This window comes from Lepidochelys kempii, chromosome 8 (assembly GCF_965140285.1).
Source record: "Lepidochelys kempii isolate rLepKem1 chromosome 8, rLepKem1.hap1, whole genome shotgun sequence".
In the NCBI taxonomy this organism is placed as follows: Eukaryota; Metazoa; Chordata; order Testudines; family Cheloniidae; genus Lepidochelys; species Lepidochelys kempii.
Window position 1 is genome coordinate 79,349,654 of NC_136387.1, and position 23,572 is coordinate 79,373,225.

At 42.0% G+C, this 23,572-nt stretch overlaps 1 protein-coding gene across 2 annotated transcripts in view; it reads left to right on the forward strand.

Annotated features, from left to right (window-relative positions):
- Positions 1 to 12,276, forward strand: part of LOC140916571 (uricase) — a 42,807-nt gene extending 30,531 nt beyond the window's left edge. The window contains exons 3-8 of one of the 2 annotated variants that reach the window (XM_073358229.2): positions 3 to 119; positions 245 to 323; positions 7,081 to 7,267; positions 7,918 to 8,041; positions 9,710 to 9,793; positions 11,824 to 12,276. In XM_073358229.2, the coding sequence (XP_073214330.1) occupies positions 3 to 119; positions 245 to 323; positions 7,081 to 7,267; positions 7,918 to 8,041; positions 9,710 to 9,793; positions 11,824 to 11,904 (672 nt within the window). In that variant the 3' untranslated portion in view covers positions 11,905 to 12,276. The remainder of the gene's footprint in view (positions 1 to 2; positions 120 to 244; positions 324 to 7,080; positions 7,268 to 7,917; positions 8,042 to 9,709; positions 9,794 to 11,823) is intronic. The other variant, XM_073358230.2, reaches the window with a different exon arrangement.
- Positions 12,277 to 23,572: the final 11,296 nt, after the last annotated feature.

Genomic DNA, 23,572 nt, shown 5'->3' on the forward strand with positions numbered 1-23,572 from the left:
AGATTGAAACTATAGAACAATTTGCCCTGGATATCTGCAATCACTTCATTTCAACATACTGTCATGTGGTGTATGTCAAGGCCTACATTCAAGAGGTACCATGGCGGCGTCTAGAACAGGTATATAAAAATGCTAGTGTAATGCAGCACATATATTCTGGATAATTGTTTCTCTCTGTTCATTTTTTAAAAGTTATACTATAGTACATTGCAGTTTTACTTTCATGTGTGTTTTTAATCTGTAGGATGGAGTTCCCCATGTCCATTCCTTTATCTTTGTTCCTGAAGGAATTCGCTTTTGTGAAGTCGAACAGTGTCAGAATGGTGAGTAAATAATTTATAATTTTCCAGCAGCATCATTACTTCTTCCTTAATTTCCCTTAATTTCCACCAGAGTGGATCCAGACTGCTGGCACCTAACATTAAAAAGGTTGCAGAGCAGTTTTTAAACTGAGAGATAGGGGAAAGCAGATTGCTGCAGAGGCACATGTGGACCGGACAGAGACTTCTCTTAGAGGAGAGTCTATTCACAGAGATTCTCTAGGTTTTAGTCAGGAGGAGAGGATGGAAAAGGATAAAGTATGGGCCAGATCAGATGAGAAACATTCACATAAAGAATCTGACACATCAGAAAAGGGCAGAGAAATAAACAGTGACAGGTTTTTAAAGTGCTTGTACACAAATGCTAGAAGTCTAAATAATAAGATGGGTGAACTAGAGTGCCTCATGTTAAAGGAGGATATTGATATAATAGGCATCACAAAAACCTGGTGGAGTGAGGACAATCAATGGGACACAATCATTCCAGAGTACAAAATATATCGGAAGGACAGAACAGGTCGTGCGGTGGGGGGAGTGGCACTATACGTAAAAGAAAATGTAGAATCAAATGAAATAAAAATCTTAAATGAATCCACATGCTCCACAGAATCTCTATGGATAGTAATTCCATGTTCTAATAAGAATATAACAGTAGGAATCTGTTATCAACCACCTGACCAGGACAGTGATAGTGATGATAAAATGCTAAGGGAGATTAGAGAGGCTATCAAAATAAAGAACTCAATAATAGTGGGTGATTTCAATTATCCCCATATTGACTGGGTACATGTCACCTCAGGACAAAATGCAGAGACAAAATTTCTCAATACTTTAAAGGACTGCTTCTTGGAGCAGCTGGTAGGAACCCACAAAGGGAGAGTCAACTCTTCATCAAGTGCTGGGTGGAGCGCAGGATCTGGTCCAAGAGGTAACTATAACAGGACCTCTTGGAAATAGTGACCATAATATAATAACATTTAACATTCCTGTGGTGGGAAGAACACCTTAACAGCCCAGCACTGTAGCATTTAATTCAGAAAGGGGAACTATGCAGAAATGAGGAGGTTAGTTATACAGAAATTAAAAGATACAGTGACTAGAGTGAAATCCCTGCAAGCTGCATGGACACTTTTCAAAGACACCATAATAGAGGCTCAACTTAAATGTATACCCCAAATTAAAAAACACAGTAAAAGAACTAAGAAAGAGCCACCGTGGCTTAAGAATCATGTAAAAGAAGCAGTAAGAGATAAAAAGGCAACTTTTAAAAAGTGGAAGTCGAATCCTAGTGAGGTAAATAGAAAGAAGCATAAACACTGCCAAATTAAATATAAAAATGTAATAAGAAAAGCCAAAAAGGAGTTTGAAGAACAGCTAGCCAAAAACTCAAAAGGTAATAACAAAATGGTTTTTAAGTACATCAGAAGCAGGAAACTTGCTAAACAACCAGTGGGGCCCCTGGATGATCGAGATACAAAAGGAGCACTTAAAGATTATAGGTTTCAGAGTAACAGCTGTGTTAGTCGTATTCGCAAAAAGAAAAGGAGGACTTGTGGCACCTTGGAGACTAGCCAATTTATTTGAGCATAAGCTTTCGTGAGCTACAGCTACAGTATGCATCCGATGAAGTGAGCTGTAGCTCACGAAAGCTTATGCTCAAATAAATTGGTTAGTCTCCAAGGTGCCACAAGTACTCCTTTTCTTTTTAAAGATGATAGTCATTGCAGCAAAACTAAATGAATTCTTTGCTTCAGTCTTCACGGCTGAGGATGTTAGGGAGATTCCCAAACTTGAGCCGTCTTTTATAGGTAACAAATCTGAGGAATTGTCACAGACTGAAGTGTCACTAGAGGAGGTTTTGGAATTAATTGAGAAATTTAACAGTAGTAAGTCACCGGGACCAGATGACATTCACCCAAGAGTTCTGAAAGAACTCAAATGTGAAATTGCGGAACTATTAACTATGGCTTTTAACCTGTTCTTTAAATCAACAACTGTACCCAGTGGCTGCAAGACAGCTAATGTAACACCAATATTTAAGAAGGGTTCTAGAGCTGATCCTGGCAATTACAGACTGGTAAGTCTAACGTCAGTACTGGGCAAATTAGTTGAAACAATAGTAAAAAATAAAATGGTCAGACACATAGAAGAACATAAATTGTTGTGCAAAAGTCAACATGGTTTCTGTAAAGGGAGATCATGTCTTACTAATCTATTAGAGTTCGGGGGTCAAACATGTGGACAAGGGGGATCCAGTGGACATAGTGTACTTAGATTTCCAGAAAGCCTTTGACAAGGTCCCTCACGAAAGACTCTGACGTAAATTAAGTTGTCATGGGATAAGAGGGAAGATCCTTTCATGGATTGAGAACTGGTTAAAAGACAGGGAACAAAGGGTAGGAATAAATGGTAAATCTTTCAGAATGGAGAGGGGTAACTAGTGGTGTTCCACAAGGGTCAGTCCTAGGACCAATCCTATTCAACTTATTCATAAATGATCTGGAGAAAGGGATAAACCAGTGAGGTGGTAAAGTTTGCAGATGATACTAAACTGCTCAAGACAGTTAAGACTGAAGCAGACTGTGAAGAACTTCAAAAAGATCTCACAAAACTAAGTGATTGGGCAACAAAATGGCAAATGTAATTTAATGTGGATAAATGTAAAGTAATGCACATTGGAAAAAATAACCCCAACTATACATACAATATGATGGGGGCTAATTTAGCTACAACTTATCAGGTGAAAGATCTTGGAGTCATCGTGGATAGTCCTCTGAAGATGTCCACACAGTGTGCAGCGGCAGTCAAAAAAGCAAATGGGATGTTAAGAATCATTAAAAAAGGGATAGAGAATAAGACCGAGAATATCTTATTGCCCTTATATAAATCCATGGTATGCCCACATTTTGAATACTGCGTACAGTTGTGGTCCCCTCATCTCAAAAAAGATATACTGACAATAGAAAAGGTTCAGAAAAGGGCAACTAAAATGATTAGGGGGTTGGAACGGGTCCCATATGAGGAAAGATTAAAGAGGCTAGGACTTTTCAGCTTGGAAAAGAGGAGACTAAGGGGGGATATGATAGGGGTATATAAAATCATGAGTGGTGTGGAGAAAGTGAATAAGGAAAAGTTATTTACTTGCTCCCATAATATAAGAACTAGGGGCCACAAAATGCAATTAATGGGTAGCAGGTTTAAAACTAAAAGGAAGTTCTTCTTCACACAGCGCACAGTCAACCTGTGGAACTCTTTGCCTGAGGAGGTTGTGAAGGCTAGGACTATAACAGAGTTTAAAAGAGAACTGGATAAATTCATGGAGGTTAAGTCCATTAATGACTATTAGCCAGGATGGGTAAGGAATGGTGTCCCTAGCCTCTGTTTGTCAGAGGGTGGAGATGGATGGCAGGAGAGAGATCACTTGATCATTACCAGTTAGGTTAACCCCCTCTGGGGCACCTGGCATTGGTCACTGTCGGTTTACAGGATACTGGGCTGGATGGACCTTTGGTCTGACCCACTATGGCCATTCTTGTGTTCTTATATTGATTCAAAACAGACAGGCTAAGGGATAGTAGCAGGAGTTAAAGGGCTTAGGACACAATCAAAGGTTCCTCGTACTGGTAAAACATAGAAAGCAGCACATACAAAGTTTTTACTATGGATCTGATCCTGTGTCTTTGTTCACAGAATCACGGGTGAAAAAGTAATGTGGGATCCAGAGTTATATTTATAGAGTTATTCTAAACACATAACAATAACAATTGTTTACAAAGCACTAATACTTTATAAACTCACAGGATTTAACTGTCTTCTGAAAATAAGCTGCTTAAACCAATATATTCTAGTATAGCCTACAATCTGACTATTAGTATTACTCTAACAGTCAATATCCATCCAAAGACAGAGAATTTAAGTCCAACCACCTAGTTTGCATTAACACTACAAAGCCCATGGATATGCCCTGGCTTTATTTTTAAAAAGATGCAATTACAAATCAGGCCCAATTGTCAGAAGGACCTCAGCCGAACCTCTAAAATTGCACCCATACCTCTGTCCAAGAAATTTTTCATGTGTAAACATTCAAATGTGTGCATGCAAATAGTGCATTTCTTGCATAACCAAAACGTCCATTGACTTCAGTCAGAATTTTGGAATGCTCAAGAAATGCAGGATTTAAGGCTGTATTTGCATATGTAAATTAGGATATTATGTGTCTGACTACTAATCTGAATGTATAAGTTCCAGTTAATTGCTGTGACTGCCAACAAGAGTGCCAGTTAGAGCCAAATGTGTTGGTATTTTGGGTGACATGGGGATGTAATGCTGGGAACTGGATTGAGATTGCTATAGTGTAAAGCACAACGGGACTACAGTTTCTAGGCACTACTCTGATACAAATACTAACAAGAGACTCCTTAGCTACTGAACAACCACCACCAGATAGTAGCAACCTTTAATTGCTGATGACTGAGGCTGGATTCAAACTTGTAACCTAGAGATAAAAGGCTCTGTAGCCCATTACCAATCCTATGAAACATCCAATCTCCTCTGTGTTTCACAGTTTTGTTAGACCTGGAAAGAAATTGGCCATATGGCTACCAGGGGGTTTTCTGGTGGCCACAGCCTCCTGGGCAGTGATTCTGTAACCCACACACCTCCTGGGTGTGGTGTTCTGTCCCATGTAGAGGCAGAGACAGAGAGAGAGATTAACAAATTTGCTCTACAGCCTTAGCAAACAGCCACATGGCTTTTAGCTCATCCAGTAGAGGCTCATGCACTAAGCTCCAGAGGCCACCAGTTCGATCCCACCTGCCAATGACCAGGGTCTGTTAGTATTACAAAGGGGGGCTTGACCAGGGTTTCAACTGGGAAGTCTCTGAAGCTTGGAACGCGCTTCCTCAGCTAGGGGAAGTATGTAACCGACACACCACCTGAGTGTGGTTTTCTGTCCCCTCTAGTGGCACCGACCCCACTGGAGAGAGTAATAGTAATAGCATAAAATAGGGTATTGATAAACATTGCATAAGAGCTCAGAAATTATTGTAATGTGCTTAAGATGATAGAAAATGTGAAAATCATTGAGATAGAATAAAATAGATCTCATGATTAGAATTGGTGAGAAATTATTTTTATATAAAAATGTCAAATTTTGGTAGAACAAACAAACAACCCCACCTCCCCCCAAAACTCCTGACACAAAAACATATTTTTGTTTTTCTGCAAAAATGGTGCAACAAAATCTCAGTATTTTATGTGGAGCAGTTTTCATGACAAATTTTGTTTTGTTGAAAACTCAATTATCTTAAAAAACAGTTTTGATGGAAAACTTCCAACCATCCTCTACTCACGATGCCATTTTTACACAATCATTTTTCAGAGTGTAAGCACCTTTCAAAGACTATACCCCATTGCCATTGCCCTGAGCCATCCAATCCCTACCAGCAGAAAGAAATTTATCCTTATCTGGTTTAGAAGAACAGACTCCCTTTTGGACCTGTAGCGTCTCAGTTTTGGAGACATCTTGGTGTAGTTGCAAGGTTGGTGTCGCATGCTTTACATATATCAGATTGCTATGTATATGGGGCATGTGCTTCTCCAGGGCTTAAAAAAATGAAATACCTCTCAACTGTCAATAGTAATCATTCTTAAGCATCTTAATGGAAAGCCTTTTGACAGATCAACCATTCAAACCTGAAAGAGGTTTAATTGTTACCTGAGATCAAACAAAACTAGCTTCTCTTGCTCAGAAAAATCTTCGTCCTATAGTGAAACAAAACAATCAAAAGGATTAGACATCTGAAACATCCCAAGGTGGTCACAGACTCAGACTTTAAGGCCAGAATCATGATCATGATTATCTAGTCTGACCTCCTGCAGATTGCAGGCCCATAGAACTTCACCCACCCACTCCTGTAGCAGGTCCATAAACACTGGCTGAGTTACTCAAGTACTGAAATCATCAGTTAGACCCTGAGCATGTGGAGGCCCGGGTAAGAAATCTCTGTAGTAATTCAGAGCCCTCCCCTCTAGTGTCCCATATCTGGCCTCTGGAGATATTTGCTAATAGCTGTTGCAGATGGGCCATATGCTGTTGCAAGCAATGCCATCATACCTTCCACTCCCTTTACTTGCGAAGTGCAGTCTTAAAACAAGTTAGGTTTTTTGCCCTCACCACAGCCCTTGGAAAGCACTGAAGGTTAAAAACCTTCATCAAATTTCAAACCTAAACTTGTTCTTATCCAATTTATATCCATTGCACCACCATTGGTCCTTAACTTAAATAACTCATGGTGTTTACAATAAACTTCCCTGGTGTTTATCCTTCTGATGTATTTGTAGAGAGCAATCATATCTCCCTTCATCCTTTGTTTTGTTAGGCTAAACAAGCCAAGCTCCTTAAGTTTCCTCTCATTCAAAAAATCTTCTCAAATTAAAAAGTCAAGAAATTTGGCTGATACTGTGATAGTTATGATCCTCTTATTGACTTTAATGGGGCTTGTATCAGGAGTGTGCCTCTCTTTAGAGTAAGGGCTTAGCACCTTTCAGGATCAAATGCTAACTTCTAATGTTTAGAAGTTACCTAAGTGTGTGCAGAAAATAATTTTTAACAATACCTAAGTATCACACAAATACAAACAAATGCAGCTTTGGGTGAATGCTGCATGGCTATGGAACTGACCTCACCCCCGCCAAAGAGTTCCCATCTCCCTGCATGAATTGGAGCTCACCCTTTCCTTCTTATATTTTTGGATCACAGGTTGTCCGCTTATTTCTTCTGGAATTAAAGATCTGAAACTTAAGAAAACAACACAGTCTGGCTTTGAAGGCTTCTTCAGGGACAAATACACCACACTGCCTGAGACGACAGATAGGGTTTTAAGTGCAGAATTATTCTGCAAGTGGTGCTATGGCGAGTGCCAAGATATTGACTTTGACTGGATATGGTACGTATTGAATTGAATTACATCTGCTAGCAAATATATTATCCTAAACTCCCTCTAAAAACAAACAAACAAAAAACCTTCCACAGGCAGTAAGCACTGCACAGACCGTGCCCAAAAAGCAACCACAGTTTGCTTTTTGTTACCATTAAAACTGCCTTATTTAAATTCTCTAGGCCTGATTTTCACAGCTGCTGAGCACCCACAGCTCCCATTGACTTCAGCTGAAGTTGTGAGTGTTCAAGTGTTTCTGAAAATAAGGCTCTGAGTGGTAGATTGTCAGTAGGTGTAAACTGGCTTAGATCCACTGTGGAGTTGTGTCAATTTACACCAGTTGATGATCTGGGTAGTTCTTATTTGAATACAGAGCACCTCTGCAAAATATGAAGTTGCATCAAATTTGTTAAATACCTTAAATAAAATGCTTATTTGCAGAACTGTAAGACTGGGGGTAGGGAGGCTGGGGAGAAATTGGGGGAAGGAGCAGGGGAGTGGTAGTATAAACCCTGTGTCATATCTGGTGTTAGGAAGATGCAGAAAACTACAATCATAACCAAACAAAATATTAGAGAGAAAAAAGGCAAGCAAAATGACAATTAATGAAATGCTTCATTGGTAATTTTAGATCTTTACTTTCATACAATATTTTTAAGGGGCATTGTTCATGAGTGTGTCCTTGAGGCATTTTCTGGGCCACCTGAGTGTGGGGAATACTCACCCTCTTACCAGAAGACTGTCAACAATATTCAGAAGCTCATCCTGGCAAGAGTTCCTCAGGTATCTTTTTCACCATTTAATATTTAGCTCATAAAATAAATACAGTCATGGGGTCCACCAAGAAGTTCAGACTGAGCCCATGTGAGTTATACGTGAACTGGTCTAGATAAACTAAGTAAAACATGAAACTGCCAGAAGACGCAGCTAGCCATTTTTGAAAACTGAGCATGCACACAAAATACCAACCTGGTGAGGTGCAGAGCACGTCCTGTTAAGATAATGGCAGTAAAGAGCACTCGAGTAGGCTCAGAAGGGCACTTCACAGGAGTAGGCTCAGAAAGAAAAAGAAAAAATGCTACAGAATAATGTTCAAGTATTTCTAAAATCGGTCTATTTTATCCTCTGCGCTCCCCTTCCTTTTGTGATCATTCAGCTGTTTTTCTTTATGTAAGGGGACTGTTGTCCCCTTACTAATATTCAGTGAGGGTGTTTTGGTTGACTAGCTCCCAGTATCAAAAGGAAAGAGGCCAATGCTCCAGGTCAGCCTGATTGACAGGGGAGGCAGGCTAATCAGGGAGTCAGGAGGCCAGGGAGGGCCCAGTCCTTCATGCAAGCTGGAATTGCCTGGGTCAGACAGAGTGGGGCTGAGCTAGGGAGAAAGCGGGGGCCCAAGCTGAGTTGGGGAGCAAAGCTGTGCCAGATCCAGGGGGGCCAGAAAAGCAGCCCAGAGAGAGCAGTCCCTGTGCTGGGAGCAGAGCCGCGGCCACAGAGCCAGAGACACAGCCCAAAGAGAGCGACCTGCCGTGGGAGGAGAGCTGTAGCAACCAGAGGCCAAGGGGCCAAAGAAGCAGCCCAGGGAGCTGGAGGCAGAGCAGCAGTAGTGCTGAGACAGTGTGGTGGACGTGGGGCTGGAGCAGTCCGGACCCGGGTGCGGTGAGCAGCTGGGGAGAGTGAAGGGGACCCTGGGCAGTGGGCCTAGCGCAGGGAGATGCCCCCAGCCAAGAGGCCCTGTAGGCCAGACTTGGAGGGGGATCGTAACCCTAACGAGAAAGGGGCAAAACTCGGAAGAAGGGTCCTGCCACCTAGAGCCTGAGAGCGTGTGGCCGCCGCCAGACCGAGTGTCCAACCCACAGCATCCCTGCAGCACAGCCAGGGCCTGAGGAGGCCTGGGAGCTACAAGAAACAGACTGTGAACTGCCCTGATATTCCAGAGACACTGTTTGTGATGTTCCCTGCCACAGAGCGTGGTGATGTGTTTTCCTTTAACCTTTCCCATTTTTCCTTATTCCTTTTTAAACTAATTGCTGATTAAATGTATTTGCTTTAAATTGTATGCAGTGATCAGTGGGTCAGGGAAGTGTCCAGTGCAGAGAGAGTACCCTGGAGTGGGGACACTCTAGCCCCTGTCCTAGGTGACCACAGCAAGGTTGGGGGTCAAGCCCCCCAGAAATCCTGGGCCCAGTTTTGTTGGGGTTACAATGACTCTGCCAGACAGGAGAGTGGAAGGGGAGTCCTCGAGGGCAGGGAGGCCTCTGGGTAAAGAAAGTGGAAGCGAGGACTCAAATCCTTCCACTAGCCCATTTCACCAGGGTAGTGCAAAAGTCAGAAAGGTTCCCCACAATAGCGGGACCATTCCCCTGCTTACATTTACAGCTAATGGAAAATGTATTAGATTGTCATGTTTGAAAGTAGTGTGACAAATTGTGGACACCAATTTTATGGTTTCAGATAGAGGAGACTGAAGTCATCTTGAACAACATTCACTATTTCTTCACAGACTTGAAGAAACTGGGATTGACCAATGAAAAGGAGGTGAGGAGATGTTTAAAACATTAAATATACAGAATCATCTAAAAAACCCAATCCACCGCAACAGGCACAGTACCCAGATAACTTCTGTACAATAGAATTAAGGAATCAATCATCACATTATGAGGCTAAGGGTGGGGGAAAGGGAAGTTTCTCTGTCGATAAAGTTCAATCTCTTCTCACTTATACTGCTGTAAATTGAAAGTAAAGTCATTGAGGTCAGCAAGCCAATTCTTGACCCCAGTGTGGCTCATTTGTACTGCTCTGGTCTTGCAAAGGGGTCATAAAACTAGTTTAACTGGCTTCCTATGCACTCCCTCTGGTGATGTAGGGCCAGTGGATTGACTGGTGAAGGAAAGGGGGTGTGGCCAGAGCACTGCAGTACTAACTGATAAGTCTCAAAATACAGTTATAAACAAGGAATCTTGACTGAGTCTGTCTGTTTCTGGTGGAGTCCCACAGGGATCGGTTCTTGGCCCTACACTATTCAACATTTTTATCAATGACTTGGAAGAAAACATAAAATCCCCACTGATAGTTTGCAAATAATTCATAAATTGGGGGAACTGCAAATAATGAAGAGGACAGAACACTAATTCAGAGCGATCTGGATCGCTTGGTAAACTGGGCGCAAGCAAACCATATGCATTTTAATATGACTAAACATAAATGTATACATCTAGGAACAAATAATGTAGGCCATATTTATAGGATGGGGGATTCTATCCTGGGAAGCAATGTCTGTGAAAAAGATTTGGTGGTCCGGGTGGATAATCAGCTGAACATGAGCTCCCTGTGTGAGACTGTGGCCAAAAGAGCTAATGCAATCCTGGGAGAGGCCATGTCTACACATACAGCACTGCAGCAGTGGAATTGCGCCGCTGCCGTGCCTCTGGTGAAGATGCTCTATGCCAAAGGGAGAGAGCTCTCTCATCAGCATAATAAAACCACCTCCATGAACAGCAGAAATGATGTCGGCGGGATGAGCGCTTATGTTGGCATGGTTTATTCACATCCCTGAGCAACATAAGTTATGCCGACATAAGCGGTAGTGTGGACATACACATGGACTCAAAGAGCTCAGTCTGTTTCGCTTAACAAAGACAAAGTTAAGTGGTGACTTAATTACAGTCTACAAGTATTTACGTAGGAAACAATTTTTAATAATGTGCTCTTCAGTCTAGCAGAGAAAGGTATAACACAACTCAGTGGCTAGAAGTTGAAGCTAGACAAATTCAGACTGGAAATAAGGTGTACATTTATAACAGTGAGGGTAATTAACCATAGGAACAATTTACCAAGGGTCATGGTGGATTCTCCATTGCTGACAATTGTTAAATCAAATTGGATGTTTTTTGAAAAGATATGCTCTAGGAATTATTTTGGAGAAATGCTACGGCCTGTGTTATACAGGAGGTCAGACTAGATTAGCACAATGGCCCCTTCTTGTCTTGGTATCTATGAATTTATTCCAGAACTACCCAGCTGCCAGAACACCCCTCTGATATTTTGTTGCAGCTGGGAACAAGTTAAAACTGGGTACAACTCACAATTTTGTGGGGGGCAAGGATGGAAGGTGGTGTAAAACATTTATACACCTTTCTCTCAGTGACTCTTGGACTGCCCCGGTCCAGCTGAGGAGCCGACCTAATGAAGTTACACTGATGCAAACTGGGTATAAGTGAGAAGATAATCAGGCTATTTGATTTTATGATTGCCACTTTTGATAGAGGAATGGATTAGTCTTCCCTTGTTCTCTGTTCTCTTCAGGTCTGAGTCCCCTTCCCCCACTACTCTTATCCTGGCATCCTTTGAATAGCCAGTATAGGTCTGCTCCTGCTCCCATTTAAGTCCATAACAAATCTCCCATTGACTTCAGTAATATCAGGAATAGTCCCTGTGGGCTTGATCTTATGATGGGTTGAGTGCCCTCAGGTTCTAATGAATATTGATTTTAGTTCTATGATACCTCTGAAGCTAATGGATACTCCAGCTGGAGAAGAATTATTTATGTGTATGTCATTTATGTTCAGGTTCTGGTCCCAGTGGAGACTCCCTATGGTTCTTGTACGTGCGTAGTCCGTAGGAAGAAGTGCTTAGAAGAGCAAGCCTAAAATACAAGAGATGAGAAGCAATGTCAGTGAGTTGGATGGATGTTTCAACAGGGGACAAACTAAACATTTGAGCTCCAGCCACACACATATAAGATTAATTTACCATGTCGCTTTCTTTTCAGAATGTATCCATTCCATTCATTGACCTTTTTGTATATTGCCTGATTTTTGCCTCCACAAATTGCAGAGATTGGGATTTTGAAAGGAGCCTAAGGAATTCAGATTTCCAAATCCTATTGAATCGCGGTAGGATTTGTGTACATAATTCTCTTGGACTCCTTTGAAAATCCCAGCAAGAAATATTAAAATCAGTTCATTAGAAGAGAACTATTTTCAAGTGTATGATGAAAGTTTCAGTTAATCAGTTAAAGTCTGTAATATGCTTTGCTCATTTAAAATCCTAAATAGGTTCTATACATTATTATTATTTATTAATGTTTGTGCATTAATGCATTCTTTCCATTAACAAAATTAATTTATAATCATGAGAGCAAATCTTTAGGTGGTGTAAACTGGCATGACTTCAGTGGATTACACTAATTTACACAGCTGAGGGTCTGGTTCAATATTGTAAATTTAATAAGGCAGAATTATTACTTGTATTTCCAATGCAAATTAAATTGGACCCAGCTTTCTTCATGAAGCAAATGAAGAAATAAAACAAAATTCTACCTACCTATATATTATATCTTCTTTACAATATTAATAGTACAGATGCTACCTAATTTCTATGCAAGTATTCTGATTACACAGCTGCCACATTATTGCTAATCAAATAAACATCTGTGGGGATTATGCAGCTGTATAATTGCTTTTGTGTTAATCATTTAAATGTTTAAAGGTATTGGGCTATCTCTGTGGGGTTCTTGAAATCTTCTTTAATTTCATTTGTTGTTACTTTTGAACACGCAGGAGCAGGAGTCAACCCAAGAAGTGAGCTATTGCTTTTTTGTGGAAAAAATAGATAGACAAAGTCTACTTTATTTACAACTTGTTAAAAACATTTAGTTACTCCAGGACATAGTTTTGAGCAGAGATATTAAATAGCAAAATCAGCTAATCTCATTCCTACATGTTCACAACTTGCAGCTAACACATGCACAACATAAATCTTGCTCAACTCCAGTCATCTTGTAAGTGCTGCTTTTAGTTTCCGAGGACAGGATTTAGAAGCAATTTAATGACATAGGAGATTAAATTCAGTGGGACTTCTGCCTAAATCACTTAGGCATGCTTGAAAATCTTACCCCAAAAGACGTTGCGCATTATACTTCTCACTCAATACATTTAGACTTATTTTTCCCTTCTGGATCTGATCATGTGCTTTGGGTAGCAATAAAAATTGGGGAACACATCCTGAATTGGGTGCTTGGTAAACTGAGGTTGCTTGCAACATAGGGAGCATCTCTCTCTCTTTCTTGCACAAAGGAATTCACCTGCTTGCCTTAAATGCCACATGAAACTGGAGGACAGACATTGCTCATCATGACAATAGGACTAATTACACCAAGGGATGAATTTGTTCTAGATGTGCTGTTATTTGCCTGAACTGCTCACTAGTTGACCTGACTAGTTTGGTCTGTAGTACTTTTAACTCTGTGTTGGGACATTCCTTTCTTCTTTCTGTGAAGTTTATTGTATTACACTTGAGAGTTTCAGATCTTTACTATTCTTCTGCCTTATAATTTAATGACTGCATGGGCTTTTAGTGTATCTATGTAACTTTTAATGGGAAAATAAAATGCAAAGTTTAAAAAAAGTTGATTATTGGCCATTTATTCAATGAGAGATGAGGCCATATGGATCTCATTCAAATGAATACACACTAGATATTACTAATATTAATTTTAGACCAAAAAAGATGATCCACCTCTCCTATTTGAGAAAAAAAGCTGAGGGATCCTCCTGAACATTTCATTACCACCTCTTCCTAGGTTAAACAGGTAATTTATTTTCTGTGGACAGCCTGCTCATTGCTGTTAGACTAACTTAATGGAAGAAATAATGCAGGAACAGGGGAGGGATAGGGGAGAGGGATAGCTCAGTGGTTTGAGCATTGGCCTGCTAAACCCAGGGTTGTGAGTTTGAGTTTGACCCTTGAGGGGACCCTTTAGGGATCTGGGGCAAAAATTGGGGATTGGCCCTGCTTCGGAGGTTAGACTAGATGACCTGTTGAGGTCCCTTCCAACCCTAACCTTCTGTGATTCTATGATAAGAAAACAACAAAATCCCTATTCAGACTTCCCATTGATTCTGAACACACATCAGTACTCATGCCATGCAGTGTCTCTAGAACTCTGTAGCTGTGCACCTCTAGCTCAGATTTGTAAAGGTATTTAAGTAGTGTGCTGCTCATAGCTGCAAGGCCTAAGAGCCAGATTTTTACAGTTATTGGGGTGCCTAACTCTCACTGATTTCAATGGCACTTAAGCACCTAAATACCAGGGCTGTTGATTAATCGCAGTTAACTCACACAAGTAACTTAAAAAAATTAATCGCGATTAATCACACAGTTAAACAAAAGAATACCAATTGAAATTTATTAAATAGTTTTGGATGGTTTTAAACATTTTCAAATATATCGATTTCAGTTACAACACAGAATACAAAGTATACAGTGCTCACTATATATTATTAGTTTTGATTACAAATATATGTGTGTAAAATGATAAAATAAATACTATTTTTCAGTTCACCTCATACAAGTACTGTAGTGCAATCTCTATCATGAAAGTGCAACTTACAAATGTAGGTTTTTTTGGTTACATAACTGCACTCAAAAACAAAACATAAAACTTTAGAGCCTACAAGTCCACTCAGTCCTACTTCTTGTTCAGCCAATCGCTAAGAAAAACAAGTTTGTTTACATCTATGGGAGATAATGTTGCCCACTTCTTAATTACAATGCCACTTGAAAGTAAGAACAGGCATTTGCATGGCACTGTTGTAGCTGGTGTCGCAAGATATTTAAATGCCAGATGCGCTAAAGATTCATATGCCTCTTCATGCTTTGGCCATCGTTCCAGAGGACATGCTTCCATGCTGATGATGCTCGTTAAAAAAATAATGTGTTAATTAAATTTGTGACTGCACTCCTTGGGGGAGAATTGTATGTCTCCTGCTCTGTTTTAACCCGCATTCTGCCATATATTTCATGTAATAGCAGTCTCAGATGATGACCCAGCACATGTTGTTCGTTTTAAGAACACTTTCACTGCAAATTTGACAAAATTCAAAGAAGATACCAATGTGAAATTTCTAAAGATAGCTATAGCACTTGACCCAAGATTTAAGAATCTGAAGTGCGTTTCAAAATCTGAGAGGGATGAGGTCTGGAGCATGCTTTCAGAAGTCTTAAAAGAGCAACACTAATGCGGAAACTACGGAACCCAAACCACCAAAAAAGAAAATTAGCCTTCTGCTGGTGGCATCTGACTCAGATGATGAAAATGAACATGCGTCGGTCCACACTGCTTTGGATTGTTATCAAGCAGAACCCGTCATCAGCATGGACATGTCGTCTGGAATGGTGGTTGAAGCATGAAGTGATATATGAATCTTTAGTGTGTCTGGCATGTAAATATCTTGTGACGCTGGCTACAGCAGTGCCATGAGAATGCCTGTTCTCACTTTCAGGTGACACTGTAAAGAAGAAGCAGGCAGCATTATCTTCTGCTAATGTAAACAAACTTGTTTGAGCGACTGGCTGAACAACAAGTAGGACTGATTGGACTTTTAGGCTCTAAAGTTCTACATTGTTTTATTTTTGAATGCAGGGGGTTTTGTACATAATTTTACATTTGTAAGTTCAACTTTCATGATAAAAAAATTGCACAACAGTACTTGGATTAGGTGAATTGAGAAAATACTATTTTTTGTTTTGTTTTTCACAGTGCAAATATTGGTAATGAAAAATAAATATAAAGTGAGCATGTACACTTTGTATTCTGTGTTGTAATTGAAATCAATATATTTGAAAGTGTAGAAAACATCCAAAGATATTTAAATAAATGGTATTCTATTATTAACAGTGCGATGAATCACAATTAATTTTTTTTAATTGCTTGACAGCCCTACTAAATACCTTTAAAAATCCATTCAGAGGCCTTGCCCTGAGAAGCAGAGAAAAATCTGGGCCTAAGTGACTTGGAAGACTAAGTTTCATTTTTAAAAGTGACTGAGGCACATGGGATCCCAAGTCTCACTGAAAAGCAAACTGGGATTTAGCAGTCTAAAACACTTAGGCTTTGTGACACTGAGCAGAGCAACACCTGTATACTTTTACAAATCTGGATCTTTGTGTTAGGCAGGCAACAGACTCATGAATAGAAAAGTGCCAAACATCGAACAAAAATTCATGAGAGAAGAGGTATTATCTCTGATCTCCTGACCAAATTCCAATATGGATCATTATATTCTAACTACATAGACTCCTACACAGTTTTAACTGGGAAAGTGCACAGGAGCAGGCCCATCATTTATAAAGCGCTTTGAGAACCTGTTAGATGAAAGGTGAAATGTAAGGTAAATGTAAACCATTACCATGAAAAATAGGTTGCCTAGCAGTGCTCCTCTCTGTCAATTACAAAAACGTGTGGAATGTCAAGTCTTCCACCAAAATGCCCTCCAAAATAATTTCCTTGCCTGGGGGTTGGACCTTGCATCTTTGGACTATCCACCCATGTAGTTCACTAGTGACCTATGGAGTCTTGCAGATTGGAGCCCAGAACCTATAATTAAAACCTAACTGGGGGTCTCACACATGCACACAATGGTTCCTACCATTTTGGTTTCCATTCGTGTAGCCCCCAGCATCTGGCCAGTCCTAGTAGCTGGTCAGGAAGGTCTCACTACAGACCTCATCAGCCATTGTTCAAACTCCAAGTACAACCAACTTTGTATAAAGAAGTGTGTGCACAGACAGATTTTGTTAACTGGGCCAACAAAGATTAAAGAGATGAAATCCATTTTCAAATAAGTACAATTGCTTTCTGTAAATTGGCCATACCACAATGCAGAATTCTATACTCTACATAGCTAAGTATAAGGCCAGGAAAAAATGGCCTTTCTAAAATAAAATATAACATTTTACCTTTTTAATATCATTGGGCAAGTTTATTGCAGCAAGTTAGATCTTTAAGAAAAAAAAAACCTGTTCACTTCCAAACTCCTTTTTATCTTTGAACATTTGAATATCACTGTATCCAAGGATCTGAGTACAGTCATTTTCCACATGAAGCCAAATAAAAGTAAAATCAAAGCAATATCCTGCCCTCATATTTTTGTCTAAATGCAAGAAATAAAATTCTAAGATGAACTGAGCTGCTCTGTGATTTCCAATTTCCAATAAAACCACAAAATCCCAGTCTCACCATGGGACACCTACAGACCAGACCTGCTCCTGAGGAAAGAAACTGGCCCACACCAGACCTGTAGGATATGAGCCAACCTAGACTGGACCACACCTAAAGAATAGAACCTGGGCTAAATTGGAAAAGCGGAGACAAAGCAGCGTGAAGCAGATCACATCCTCATAAAAGAGAGGAGCCAGACCACTCTGAATCCTTGGGGTTTCTTTACCTGTTGGTCCAAAGCCTGTCTTTGTAATCATGAGCTGGTAAACAGCAGATCTAGGCAAGGGCTAACACATCTCAATTTCTTGAAAAAATATCTGCATTGCTTGTAGAGCAACTGTGCTGTGCGGGAGGCAGATGCTAGTGCCTTTTTGTTAGTGGTAATTAGACATGGCTTGTACTACAGTAATAAAACATACCTGCTAGTACTGAGGAAAAAAAGAGTTTATCCGACACTGGAAGTATGATTAATTTCTATCCAAATATTCTAAATATTTTACTAACTTTTTTCTTTTCATGAAGTTTCTTTGTTTTCTGTTAATTGCTATTAAATAATTTTTATGTAGTATCGGAGTGGCTTTTAGGTAATAAATAGGACTGGGTGTAGAATTCAAAGCAAATCACTTTAAATTACATTTTGCCTCTTTATCTGTTTGCGAATGACTCACAAACAACTGAAAATTTTGTCTTTGTCCCAAATTATTCACCAGGTAATTCCTACAAATAACTGTTTGATTGTAAATTGTTTCTGAACAGTTTGTGTTGTGTAGCAGGTCAGACTAAATAATCATAATGCTCTCTTCTGTTCTTAAATTCTATGACTCTATGAAACATCAACAGAAGAGCAGAAAAACCCCTATAAAATATTTTTAAAGGAATTTTAAAATAATTAACATATTGAAATAATTGACATATCGAAAGGGTGCTTTATCGGAAACTGTAATTTAAAAAAAAAGAATTAATTTAAAACAAATTAGTTAACAGAGTTACTTTATATTACTTTTTTTTGGGGGGGGGGTGGATTTTAGGTGGAGATTGAGCTCCTCCTACAGTTGAGGTTCCCATAATCAGTGTCAGAAATGAAGGCCTGCAGCTGAGCTTGGGACTAGCTAGCTCAGTCTCCAGGCAGACGAATGAACACAGATGGCTGAAGGGAACCAGCAGATGAGCTCTTAAACCCAGCAGCATGAGCATGTTGCTGGCTGCTCAGTGCTTACGCCTGCAGCTGTGATTATTCCTGTGCCTGCCTTGTTCCCAGACTTGCTCAGCTTCTGACTCTGGCTCTGAGCCTTGGCTCCGCTCTCTGTCTTCTCATTCTGGCTCTGACCCTTTGCTCCAATTACTGATTCCTGGCTCAGCTCCAACCTTTGTCTCTGATTAATGACTTCTGACTCTGGCTGTGACCCTTGGATCCAACTCCTCGCCCTGGGTCTGACCACAAGCCCAGACTCCAGCTCTAACCAATAAGTCAGACTGCCCACATCCCAGTTGCTGACAATAAGATCTTGCTTTCAGTTGCTTATAACTTTGTCAGATTTAAACAGTTCAGGCTGAAATTTCCCAGCTGGGTATTTGTGTCAGGCTGATCCATTTTTTTTAAGTATGTATCAATTTTTTGGAAATGACTACAAATAAATGGAGAAGTTTAAGGCAAATGGACATGTGTCAAACAACAAAAAGGCAAAGACTAATAAAAACAAATGGATAAACTAGGCAAGAGAAAAACCACTCCGCCACTGTTAGGGTCCTGGGCTGGGTTGTGGTGGAATTGAGCGGGCCCGTGTCCCCCGTCACCCCACCTCTTGGGTAGCAGTACTCACCTCTTCTTCGGCCAGGAGGCCTGCGCTCCTCACTAACCCTTACCTGAGCCCCATAGATTGCGTGGCGTGCTCACCCTTACTTGAGCCCCATAGAGTGGGCTGGTGCTGCAGCTCTGCCTGATTACAGGGCTGATGTTGTTGATCTGAAGCTGAGCAACAGATGTTGAAAGATGATATGAGGATGTTGCCAGAAGTCCCACCAAAGCAATTCTGCAGCCTGTATCCAATTACTCAAAAAAAAAAAAATCCTAGTCCAATTGTTTTATTTTGCTTAGAATAAATTATTCAGTAAATTACTGTCTCCTGGTTGATTTCTGTTCAGGCTCTTCTCGTGTTCTCTCTCAGTATTCTTCTCCCTACATTTTGTTACAAATTCACAATTCTCCATCCTGCCTTTTCATTCTCCTGCTCTGAGACCTGATATTTGCAATTTTATTCTCTTTTGTCCATTTTTTTTCTTTTCTTTCCTTCTCCTTCGCCTCCTGCCAGGAGCAGCATGTTCACTCTGCTGTTCTGCTGGGAGCAGACCATTCATTCAACAGGCTGTTTGTGTGGTTCCTCATGGGATCAGCCACTCTGCTCTGCCATCTCGAGAAGGGGCAGCACTAACATTTTTCCATACCACAGCGGATGATCCTCTCCACTCCCCCGTCTCCCTGCCTGTCCATCCTCCTGTCCCACCCGGAGAACTGCCTGTCACTCTCCCATCCCTCCAGGGAGCAGCCAGTCTGGTCTTCTCATGAGACAAAAATACAGCTCTACCCCGATATAACGTGACCTGATATAACATGAATTCGGATATAACAAGGTAAAGCAGCGCTCTGGGGGGCAGGTCTGTGCTCTCCGGCAGATCAGCGCGTCAGTGTGTCTGGCTCCAACACGCTGCTCTGAGCGGTGTGTTAAGGGTGCCGGGCTGGGGCCGAGGGGTTGGATAAGGGGCAGAGGGTCTCGGGGGATGGTCAGGGGACAGGGAGCAGGGCGGGTTGGATGGTTTGGAGGTTCTGGGGACGGGGGCGTTGGATAGGGCATGGGAGTCCTGGGGGGCCTGTCAGGCGGCGGGGGTGTTGATAGGGGTCGGGGCAGTCAGGGGACAGGGAGCAGGGGGTTGGGTAGGGGGTGGGGTCCTGGGAGTGATTAGGGATGGGAATAATCCAGCTTTGGATGGGAAGCAAGATCCTCCAGGGAAAGGAGAGAAGAGCCTCTAAGGGATGTCTAGGCAGTGGGGCTCAAGTTGGTCTGTACCAGTGGGATAAACCATCTTTTCTTCATTGAGATAGGGGAGTTGGAAGCACTGCAGCCAGTACTTCATGTTGTGATTCTCTGGTGGGCCAAGGTACCTCAGCAATCACCATTATACATGCTGCCCGCTTGCCTTTTGATACCACTTGTGTTTGAATTCAGCAAGCTACCAGGAAGCTACTGATAAGTCTTAAAATGTAATGTTTGTATTTCCCGATTTTTTTTTCTCTACCTGCTGCAGATATGTATTGGTGGAAGAGGAAGACTGAAAACAGAACATTTCCCTGAACGCAGTTTAATTTGCCCATATGGAAATGCATTTTATTCATTTACTTTATTTGTTGCAGAAGAGTAATTTCTTCTTCAAGTAGTGTCTCTGTGAGTGCTCCACTGTAGGTGTGTCTGTGTCCCTGTACTGCTGATTGGAGAATTCAGTAGCACTGTTTGCGAGGCCCGCACAGGTGCTGTCTCTCCTCATGCGCCATGAGGCTAGTCAGCTGACGTGGGCCAACCATCCTCAGTTCCTTCTCAACCACCACTGGCTAGAGACAGAACTTTAGCTGCCTGTTTGTGGATTGTTAACGCTCTTACATTTGCTAACCTTTAGTTTCCTTTGAAGCCTCTCTTGTTTCTTTTCTCATTCTACTGTTTATTTGGCCATTTTCTTAAAAAAACCCCACACAAATAAAAAAAGAAGAAGAAAGGAGTTTGTTCTTTTGTCAATCTCCATGGGTGGGGGGAAGGGGGGAGGAAGCTGGGCAAGGGTGTGCCTGGCTCTTTGGGTTTCAAGAAGTGCCACACTTGCAATGAGGCGATCACGGTTGTGGACAAGCATTTCCAGTGCATCCGCTGCCTCAGCAAGGGCCAAATCCCACAGAACTGTTCCCCTTTGCCAGCAGCTCTGGCCAAGATCCCGCAAGGACAGACAGCTTTGCCAAAAGAATCATCTTTATGGAGGCAGCTCTCCAAATCCAATCTTCGGCAGGCATGAGTCTTCCCCTCAACATTTGACTTCGAAGGGTAGAGGGTTGAAGAAATGGGCTGGGGACGCCTCTCACAAGTCAGAAAAGAGAGCGGGAAGTCCCCTCAGTGAGCCCAGGACTAGCCAAATGCAATTGTTATCTCGCTGGGTATCCTCAGCACCGCCAGCACTGAGACGACAATCTGGCACCCACGCTTCATGGCGACCGTCAGTATCCAGTCCCTCTGATAGCACAGGCCCCAGCTTTTCCCTTTGCCCGGGGGAGCTCAACCCCTGCTCAGCCGCACTCTTTCCCTCCTTGAAAATTGCTCTTCCAATCAATGAAGCCATCTTAGATCCAGTTAGAACAGTGTGGCAAACTCTGGCATCAGCAGCCCTGACGTGTAAGCATGCGCCAAGAAATATTATGTCCCCACAAAGGAATCAGAGTTCCTTTTTTTCTCCCATCCGCCACCCAATTCCATCATAGTGGATGCTATAAACTCTTGTGGCTGACAACATCATTCCAGGGCAACGCCCTATGACAGGGACTGGACGCGCCTCAATCTCTTTGGCAGGAAGGCATATTCCTCAGCCACCTTACAGTTTCATATTGCCAATTACCAGGTGCTCACAGTGAAATATGACCACATGAATTCCAACAAACTGCATGACTTTACTGATAAGCTGCCAGAGGGTCATCGAGAATCCTTCAAGACCAGCATTCAGGAGGAACAACTGGTGGTAAAAACATTGCTGCAACTGACCCTTAATGCCACTGACACACCAGCTAGATCCATCTCCACGGCTGTGATGAGGAGATGGACATCATGGCTTCACCTGTTGGGATTCCCGAAGAAGGTGCAAACAACAGTGGAGGACCTCTCCTTCGAGGGTGTGAAGCTCTTCACTGAGAAGGGCCTCCCTCCACACCTTGAAGGATTCAAGGGCCATCATCAGGTCGCTGGGAATATACATCCTGAAACAAAAGAGGCATTTTATCCCCCAATCCCAACACAGGCCTTACTCATCTCAATTCCAATCACAGAGAAAAAAGGGAAAATGTATGAAACGTAAACTGTCCAGTCCACAATCTTCGACCCAGCCCCCAGTCTATAAGCATCACTTTTGACGGGCAGATTGAGGTACAGCAAGACTACTCCCCACCACTGTCTATGATCATGCACCCATTTGACCACTGTTTGGCAGTGTTCTGCAGTGCCTGGGAACACATAACATCAGACTGATCAGTCCTAGATTTTGTCGGATCTGGATACTCCATCCACTTCACCTCCCTACCTCCTCCACAACACCCTTCTCTTTCCCTTTTCAGGGACCCTTCTCACAAGAGTCTACTATGACAGGAGATAGATCAACTCCTGTAATTAGGAGCAACAGAACCAGTACCTCAACATCTACAAGGCAAGGGATTCTACTCGTTACTTCCTAATACCGAAAAGGAAGGGAGGTTGGAGACCCATTCAGGACCTCAAATCTCTCAAACAAGTTTGTCAAGGCTCAAAAATTCAAGATGGTCATCTTATCGATGATCATTCTATCACTGGAACAAGACGAGGTTTTCGGCCTTTAAACTACAAGACACCTACTGTCATATTTCAATACTACTGGCTCATAGGCGTTTGCTCAGATTCACTATGGGACATGACCATTATCAATACAGAGTCTTTCCCGTTGGACTCTTGTCAGCCACGAGTGTATTTTCCAAAGTTCTCTCAGTGGTAGTTACTCATCTACGCTCGCAAGGGATAATGATCTACCTTTATCTGACATATTGTCTCCTCAGAGCCCGGTTGCTTCAGGAGGCTTGTCAAGCCACCGACACCACGATGCACTTGCTTACAGAACTGGACTTGCAGATCAACATTCAGAAGTCGACTCTCATGCCAGTGCAATGCCTGGAGTTCATAGGGGCTGCCCCGGATGCTCTACAGGCCAAAGCCTTCCTACCTCAACACAGGTTCCTATCCCTGATTTCACTCAGACATGGCTCAATGCAGTCCTCAAGTACGAGCCAGACTCTGCTTTCAACTGCTGGGACATAGACTCATAGACTTTAAGGTCAGAAGGGACCATTATGATCGTCTGGTCCAGGGGTCTCAAACTCAAATGACCATGAGGGCCACATGAGGACTAGTGCACTGGCCTGAGGGCTGCATCACTGACACCCCACCCTTGCTGCCCCGCCCCCATTCCACCCCTTTCATGAGGCCCCGCCCCTGCCCCACCTCTTCCCACCCCTCCCCGCCCCCATTCCAACCCATTCCCCAAAGTCC